General features: G+C 45.1%; 1 protein-coding gene across 1 annotated transcript in view; it reads left to right on the top strand.

Moving 5' to 3' along the window:
- Nucleotides 1-2355: 2355 nt before the first annotated feature.
- epm2a (EPM2A glucan phosphatase, laforin) overlaps nt 2356-10069 on the top strand; it is a 23655-nt gene continuing 15941 nt past the window's right edge. The window contains 2 exon segments of the mRNA XM_080860662.1: nt 2356-2960; nt 6736-6910. Of these exon segments, the coding sequence (XP_080716788.1) occupies nt 2711-2960; nt 6736-6910 (425 nt within the window). The 5' untranslated portion in view covers nt 2356-2710.

The raw sequence follows: 10069 nt of genomic DNA, 5'->3' as shown, positions 1-10069 counted from the left end.
GGCCAAAACATTGTTAGAAACCCTGTCTGATGGCGTAATGGCAAAAGCAAAGTATTTGCCATGTAGTAGACACGTCTCCGAAGCACCAAGGCTTTGGTGCGCTCCACTGCCGACCTGTGCTGTATTGAAGTGGGCTTCCTAGGCTTTCTGAGTGTGCGAAATCTGGATGAAAATACATTGGGGACCCTGTTTAACGCAGGAAATCCTCTTTCACATTTTGCTGGGCACTGAATGGAAATCTAATAAATTGCGGGCATATGGGATAGTATACTGCGAAGAACATCAGGCAAAATTCTGCTTAATGATGACAGGGATTGCTCGACTGGTCTCCAATTTCTCATCGGAACGTTCCTGTAGCCAGGAATCCAAGAACGGGCAATACCTAGCCGTGTATGGCCTGGTTGCCTCTGGTGCGCCTCTCTAAGTGAGAGGCCATTTGGGCACAACCAGTGGTGTAATGGTCCCTGGAGAAGTGGGTATACTCTTTATTTATTTTTAAGCAGCCCATACAGCACATGATAAACACCCTGTTTTGAGAAGTGGTTAATCCAATGCTGACTGAAAAATAAGTGGGTATACTCCGTATACCTGCGTATACCCTGGACTACACCACTGGGCACAACGCTCTCGGCAAGCGGTACCTGCTTATCAGACATACATCATCCTGTATCAAAAAGTCTGCGCGATCACAAAAAAACCCTCTCTCTCCTAATTGCGCAGGTGGCAATATCCTTTAACAACGCCAATGCAGCCATATCTCCTACTGAAAACTAAGCCACTATAAGTCTTTTTATAGGCTATAAGTTTGAGCGAAATGTTTTACACTTGTGAAATTAAAACGGAATACCTATAAGATGTGAATCTCATTCTTGTGTAAATTATTCTAATAGTTTATTTGATTTTATTGAGCAAAACATTAATTTGGCCTTTCACCATTAGCCCAAATGGTGACGGTGGTGCTGACGATGATGATGATGAAACTGCGTGTCGGCTGTCAGCGCTCGGAGAGTCCTGAATTCCTGCAGTACTCCAGTATTGCCGCAGGGAAATGTACTTACACGAACTGAAACCAGACGTAGAGATACGTCCTTTTCTACGTCTAAGACTAAGATCAGTCTAAGATCAGTTCTGTGCGTAAGTACGTTTTATAAATGAGGCCCGTTATGTGATTAGCCTACCCTGGTGGGCCTCATTGCTGTTGGGCTGGGGGTCAGACGTAGCGTTCTCCTGAACACTCCTCACCACAAATCCTATTGAAGATAATTTTGGCAGTTTTACCACCCTTTCATCCTGCTCTTTGCGTTTGTGCCGCTTCCTGCAGCCACTTTTGGGTTTGAAGGGCATGGGATAGCCTTCTTATCGCTTACTCAACACGCAATGCAACACAACACAGGATGGGAAACAATCGCAACATGTATGGGTGGGCTATAGAATCTTTGACAACAATATTACCCAGAAATCCTTGCTATTTTTCAATGGCAATATTACTTAATAATAACAAGATTCGTTGAACGCTTTAGTCATGGCTAGATCTTTTACACACAGTTAAACATTTAATGGTATTATTGCAATTTATTTCATTATCTGTGTATAAACTCCTGGAACGAGCAAGTTGAATCTAAAGGGCCAGCTCAACAGTCTGTGAGAAAGAGAGATTCATGCTATAATAATACTAAGAGAAGATTCCAGTCCAGTAATGTATTTCAAATTACGAAAAGTTGCAACATGTTTTTATTAATTAGCTTTCTGGTATTAAGTACAATTTCAGGCGCGAATGGGGTATCATTGAAGCAAATGGGTCTAAAGACAAAAAGGAAGGTGTATAAAAAAAAAAACACGAACAGAGCTGTAGAGGGACAATAAGGAGTTCTGGCCAAGTTCCAAATTCAGCCTCGGAGACTTAATTATTGAATATTAAAGAACTTCTCGCACAAACACAGGAGGACTCGTAGCCTGTAACAATCGCAATACAAACGTAGTTTTGAAGGAGGGTATTGATATGTGCCTCTGTCTGCAACCACAACAAAAACTTCCATGATAGATGCTATATACCGTTTCCAATGGCAAGGAAAACCCGAGAGGTTACGCTGACGCAACCGGTAGGCTACGGTGTTTTTATTTTGTATTGGATAAACTACATTTTCAATCACATAGGACCGACTTGTTCAAGATAGCCCTAGTAGGTTGTTAAAATAGGCGTTCGGTTGCAGCAGTCCTCCGTGCCGTGGGATGGTAGTGTACATATCGAACCTCTGTTTGCTACCGTGATGCATGTTGGTGGTGAGTTTGTGTACCACTGTCAACATCCGTAGCCCGTTCTCATTCTCCAAACGGAACTTTGCAGTTACATTTTGTTTTCGTCTATTGCCTAATAATCTCCTACTCCAGGTCGAAGTTTGAAAGAAAACAGACTCTTCACACTCTATTTAAATGTCGTGTAAACCCTATCAGTTGTAAGACAGAATGCTGCGTACCGTAAACGCAAAAGCACTGCTAGTTGCACAGTGTAAGATCTCAACCATCTCAGACGGTAAATGTCAGAGGTGAACTAATGCACTCTAGCCTTTAGACCAGCCTAAATCTGATAATATAATCGGACGGAAAGTACGCCCGTAACACATCTGAATAGTTACTCAGGCTAGTGCGCTGACATCTAACAAGGTTACATATCGGTTAGGGCCACCAGAAGACCAAACACCTCACAACAGCGATGTTGTTTCGGTTTGGTGTCATTTTAACTCCCGAACGCACCGACATTGAAGTGCTGATGGTGGGTTCGCGAGAGGAGATGGGACATTGGGACTGCGGCAAAGCCGTGGCGATGACACCCGCGCGCATCGTACTCTCCACGCGCGAGCCTTTCCTGTGGGTCTGTGAAGTGAAGCTCAAGCCGCCGTTTATAGAGAACTTCTGGTTCAAGTTCCTCAAACGTGGCAAAAGCGGAGAACTCATCTGGGAAGGTACCTTCTGGATGACACCCGGCACTGACCAATACATACACGAACGGCAATCCTAACCACACAACTCCAACCATTAAACGAACGCCCGAATGAGTAGGTGATCTTCCGTTTGGGAGAAAAGATCAGTACAGCATAAAAGACCCTGTTGCGCACTTAGATGAAAACATATACTAACCCTATATTCAAGGACGATTAAACCGACGTCCTCGCCACACTTCCCCCCCACAAATAATGTGCCATGTTTTATTATCTGCTTGAGTTCACTGAAGTAGCACTGCCTTTTAACTAGTTATGATGCCAATGGGACGAATCTGTGAGTGTCTGTCTTTATGTGTGTGTTTGAGAGTAACAAATGATTGAAGTAGAACAGCCATCTCCAATCCCTCCGGTCACCTCCAGTCCACAGGTGAATTAAAACCTTATGTAGACACAGTAGGCCTATGTATGCACAGGCTTATTATTAACTCTCTGTTTCCAGTGGCTCCTACGTGGTTAAGAGAGCTGAAGAGCAGTCACCCCACCCAATCTGAGTTTTTTTTTTTTATGTCTCAAAGACATCATTTTTCAATCTATGCAATTTTGCCAATATCAGAAAAGTCCAATCCCTCCCAAATGCAGAGTTGCTTTGCTATTATTTTTCAAGTATTTTTTACAAGAAAGGGAGGTTAGATGTAGGTAGTTAGCCAGGTTAGCCAGGTTATAAGGATCATGGTTAGGATTTTTGAGAGATGGTTTGATCACTGCTATTTTGAAAGATTGTGGAACTTATCCTGAAATGAGTGATTTGTTCATTACTTTAGGTAGTGTATCAAGGCAGTGAGCAGCTAACATAACATAACAAACTCTTGAGGGTGTTCTTTTTAAGTTCTAAATGTTGGTCAACCCACAGTTTGGGGCAGCTTTAAAGGGCATGTCCCTGCAGGGCTGGTCTAAGTAGGTCTTCGAGGGTAGTTCAAAGAAGAGGCTCAGAACCTCTTCTGCTGACATCACATACTCAACCGCTTTTGAAGGTGAGGAAAAGACTCTTCATGCAGCAATAAGGATTTTGGTCTGAAACTAGCGAGCTAACTACCTAATAAGCATTCCAAACCCATCAACAGTCCAGCTGATAAAAGCTTATACCATCAAAATTAATTTGAATGCGATACCAAAACCTGTTGGATGCCAAAACTGAGGCTTTAATTCAGCCTGGGAGAGGCACCATTTGGTGTGAGTACACCCAGCATGGTGATATTTTTACCTTTAGATATCATAACCCCATGAACAAGCCTGAAAAAAGATTCTCCATAATTATCTGGCATTTCTTTGGAATGTTAAAGGCAGTAACCGAAAAAGGTCACCCAGCTGGTGTAGGTGTCATGCAATGCTTCTGTCTGCCACTAGATGGCAAAAGAGATCCTTTTCCAAAACTCACTTCGCGCAGTTTCCAAGTTTGACCACCATCGTTCAACCAGGGTTCTACTTCATTAGAAACATTCACTCCAACCTTACCTCGCTATGTGTCCCCAAGGATTCTGTCATTGTTGGCAATTGAATGACTCGATACTTACTCCATATAATAGCAAAGACAAAAGCCAGTCCCCACAATGCCTGCAGAAAAGTTAGAGAGGAAGATTCTTTGCACACCTTGTTGTAGTGGCGGAAGTATTGTGGTAAAGAGGCCTATGCCTCAATACACCCTGTAGATAAACAAGACCTTGTCCTTCAGCTTTGTTCTTCCTTTAAAGCTGCTTAATATCCTTTGTTTCTTCATTTTGTTGCACAAAACCCCATGTTGCTTGTTGTTGTTATGTTTTTAACACAAACAGACCGAGATAGAGAGGAATAATGGATGACTGTGACAGTTCACAACAACAGTCTGTGACACATGACGACGAAATGTATTTTCGTAAGTCCCTTTGGAAATGTAAAACAATGTGCTGGATATATACATGTATTTGTCCAGTCATTCTGAGAAAAACTTTAGTTTTTATGTAGGAAATGAGTAATGGAGACAGAATGGCTCGGTCATAAAAACATTTTAAGGTCACAACTTTATCTATAGGCTCTGAGTTTATGTCGGGAATAAGGTTATGTCTTTATCTATAGGCTATAAGTTTATGTCGGGAATAAGGTTATGTCTTTATCTATAGGCTATGAGTTTATGTCGGAGAATAAGGTTATGTTTTTAGTAGGGCTTTGTGGTTCTTTCGACTCCTGACAAAAGTGACAGTACCCTAGCCTAGCCTATTGCACATCTCCGACCTGTGCGCCTTGCCAGTCATCGTAATATCAATGGACACACAAGTTCAGTGTCTGTATAGTAACACCACTCCTCCTCCTCCTCCTCCTCGGCCTCACTTCGGTAACAGGGGGACGCCACGCTCTGATTAATGACTCGGAGACACGCACGTGACGAACATTTCCATTTTCCTCTGCTTGATGAATGTGCCCTCGCGACGTGAGTGCGCATCGGGATGGCGTGGTGAATTGCCAACTGTCATCCATCTTATGCCTGTGACCCGAGCAAAAGTCAGAACTCCCCATAGTGGCAAGTCTGCAGCTCTGACTCTTTTGAACACACACACACACACACACACACACACACACACACACACACACACACACACACACACACACACACACACACACACACACACACACACACACACACACACACACACACACACAGAGGGCTCCTAGGGAAGCTTGTAAGGTTGCAATTAAACCACACACTACAACAATATCCCGCATTATACATCATTGCCTGTGTCTGCTGGGGTTCATTTAGATGGTTAATCATCGTAATGGCTGGAATTTGCTGCAATTTGGTGCTGTTCTTCTCACCGAGCAGCGGTGTGTGTGTGTGTGTGTGTGTGTGTGTGTGTGTGTGTGTATTCTCACCGAACAGCGGTGCTTTCAGGCTGCAATTTTGGCAGCACAGTAGGGTTCACTCCTGGCTCTGTTTTTGTTTGTTATGTAAGACAGTTGTTTGTTAGGCTTGAAGGAATTAACACACTTTCCTTTGTGTGAGGGTTTGTGTGTGTGTGTGTGTTTGTGTGTGTGTGTGTGTGTGTGTGAGAGGGAAACATATCCCAGAACAAACAGCAGCTATCGCAGAATGAGGGAGAGGAACACATGGGGAGATGCAGCAAACTTAAATGGAGCATCTCTCTCTCTCTTTGTCCTTCTGCTTTACAAGCTTCACACCCGTGTGTGTGCGCACATGTGTGTGTGTGTGTGTGTGTGTGTGTGTGTGTGTGTGTGTGTGTGTGTGTGTGTGTGTGTGAGTGTGAGAGAGAGAGAGTGGGAGAAAGAGAGTGTGTGTGTGTGTGTGTGGTTGTTGGTGAGTGTGTGGAAGACAGAGAGACTAAAAGGTTGTGCGTGTATCAGTATCGAGTGAGTGTTTGTGTGTGTGTGTGTGTGTGTGTGTGTGTGTGTGTGTGTGTGTGTGTGTGTGTGAGAGAGTGTGGGTGTGTGTTTGTGAGAGAGAGAGAGAGAGAGAGAGAGAGAGAGTGTGTGTGTGTGTGTGTGTGTGTGTGTGTGTGTGTGTGTGTGTGTGTGTGTGTGTGTGTGTGTGTGTGTGTGTGAGTGTGTGTGTGTGTGTGTGGTTGTTGGTGACTGTGTGTGTGAAAGACAGAGACTAAAAGGTAGTGTGTGTATTGGTGTCTTATTTATTTATGGAATAAACTGCGGATGGAACTGTGGTGTAAAAATAAAGCTCTTGTTGTGCCCCTAATGTGACTTGTGTGTAGGTGTTTATGTGTTATAGTGTCTTTCTCATGGACGTATCCAGGTAACGGTCCCCATCACGACCGCTGCTGCGCGTACGACGAGCAGAACGTGGTGGACGGTGTGCACTGCCACCCGATTGGTCACTGGATTGAGGAGAGCGGACACACAGACGAGATGAAACACACCACTGACTTCTACTTCGGCATCGCAGAGGAGCAGGCCATGCACTACTCACAGTAAGCATACACACGCACGCACGCACCCATGCACACACACACACACACACACACAAACACACTCACAAACACACACACACACACTCATACAACCCCAACACACACGCACTCATATAACACACACTCACACCCACATACAACACACACACACACACACACAGAACACACCAACAGCAACACACACAGATCCACGATGTATGACTATGACTAAAGGACGTATGACTTTATCTGTCCACTCTCTCCCACTGATCCAGTGTCAGCTCAACAGGCTTTCACTCACCTGTTCAGTTCTGCTGGCTTGCTCAAAAACACAAGGCTGCCTCCCAAACCTCCCCAAAAATGTAATTACAAACACAAGAAACAGACAGAACTAATCACACCAACGCGCAGACAGAACTTATCACAACCACTCACAGACAGACAGAACTAATCACAGACAGCACTAATAACACCCACGCCGAACAGAACTAATCACACCCACACACAAACAGAACTAGTCACACCCACGCACGGACAGAACTAATCTCGCCCACGCACAGACAGAACTGATCACGCACAGACAGAACTAATCACGCACAGACAGAACTGATCACGCACAGACAGAACTGATCACGCACAGACAGAACTGTTCACACCCAAGCACAGACAGAACTAATCACGCACAGACAGAACTGATCACACACAGACAGAACTGTTCACACCCACGCACAGACAGAACTAATCACGCACAGACAGAACTAATCACGCACAGACAGAACTGATCACACACAGACAGAACTGTTCACACCCACGCACAGACAGAACTAATCACGCACAGACAGAACTGATCACACACAGACAGAACTGTTCACACCCACGCACAGACAGAACTAATCACGCACAGACAGAACTGATCACACACAGACAGAAATGTTCACACCCACGCACAGACAGAACTAATCACGCACAGACAGAACTGATCACACACAGACAGAAATGTTCACACCCACGCACAGACAGAACTAATCACGCACAGACAGAACTGATCACACACAGACAGAACTGTTCACACCCACGCACAGACAGAACTAATCACGCACAGACAGAACTAATCACGCACAGACAGAACTGATCACACACAGACAGAACTGTTCACACCCACGCACAGACAGAACTAATCACGCACAGACAGAACTGATCACACACAGACAGAACTGTTCACACCCACGCACAGACAGAACTAATCACGCACAGACAGAACTGATCACACACAGACAGAAATGTTCACACCCACGCACAGACAGAACTAATCACGCACAGACAGAACTGATCACGCACAGACAGAACTGATCACGCACAGACAGAACTGATCACGCACAGACAGAACTGTTCACACCCACGCACAGACAGAACTAATCACGCACAGACAGAACTGATCACACACAGACAGAACTGTTCACACCCACGCACAGACAGAACTAATCACGCACAGACAGAACTAATCACGCACAGACAGAACTGATCACACACAGACAGAACTGTTCACACCCACGCACAGACAGAACTAATCACGCACAGACAGAACTGATCACACACAGACAGAAATGTTCACACCCACGCACAGACAGAACTAATCACGCACAGACAGAACTGATCACACACAGACAGAAATGTTCACACCCACGCACAGACAGAACTAATCACGCACAGACAGAACTGATCACACACAGACAGAACTGTTCACACCCACGCACAGACAGAACTAATCACGCACAGACAGAACTAATCACGCACAGACAGAACTGATCACACACAGACAGAACTGTTCACACCCACGCACAGACAGAACTAATCACGCACAGACAGAACTGATCACACACAGACAGAATTGTTCACACCCACGCACAGACAGAACTAATCACGCACAGACAGAACTGATCACACACAGACAGAAATGTTCACACCCACGCACAGACAGAACTAATCACGCACAGACAGAACTGATCACACACAGACAGAACTGTTCACACCCACGCACAGACAGAACTAATCACGCACAGACAGAACTGATCACACACAGACAGAACTGTTCACACCCAGGCACAGACAGAACTAATCACACACAGACAGAACTGATCACACACAGACAGAACTGTTCACACCCAGGCACAGACAGAAGTAGTCACACCCACGCAGACAGAACTTATCACAACCACTCACAGACAGACAGAACTAATCACAGACAGCACTAATCACACCCACGCACAGACAGAACTAGTCACACCCACGCACAGACAGAACTAGTCACACCCACGCACAGACAGAACTAATCACACCCACGCACAGACAGAACTGATCACACACAGACAGAACTGTTCACACCCACGCACAGACAGAACTAATCACGCACAGACAGAACTAATCACGCACAGACAGAACTGATCACACACAGACAGAACTGTTCACACCCAGGCACAGACAGAACTAATCACACACAGACAGAACTGATCACACACAGACAGAACTGTTCACACCCACGCACAGACAGAACTAATCACGCACAGACAGAACTAATCACGCACAGACAGAACTGATCACACACAGACAGAACTGTTCACACCCACGCACAGACAGAACTAATCACGCACAGACAGAACTGATCACACACAGACAGAACTGTTCACACCCAGGCACAGACAGAACTAATCACACACAGACAGAACTGATCACACACAGACAGAACTGTTCACACCCAGGCACAGACAGAAGTAGTCACACCCACGCAGACAGAACTTATCACAACCACTCACAGACAGACAGAACTAATCACAGACAGCACTAATCACACCCACGCACAGACAGAACTAGTCACACCCACGCACAGACAGAACTAGTCACACCCACGCACAGACAGAACTAATCACACCCACGCATATTCAACCATATAGAATAGGCCATAGAGAGATTGACAGATATGAACCCACATATACACACGCACTTATACATACAGAAATAGACGCACACTGACTTCAACACGTACACAAGGAGATAGCACACACACACACACAGACTCACTCACACACACACACACACAGTACCACATGCAGGCACTGGAAAACTACACACACACACACACACACACTTATTCACATGCAGTGACACTCACGTCCTTATCAGATC

This window comes from Sprattus sprattus (genome assembly GCF_963457725.1).
Source record: "Sprattus sprattus genome assembly, chromosome: 2".
In the NCBI taxonomy this organism is placed as follows: Eukaryota; Metazoa; Chordata; class Actinopteri; order Clupeiformes; family Clupeidae; genus Sprattus; species Sprattus sprattus.
Note: the sequence above shows the minus strand (reverse complement) of the source record. Positions and strands in the feature narration are given on the sequence as shown.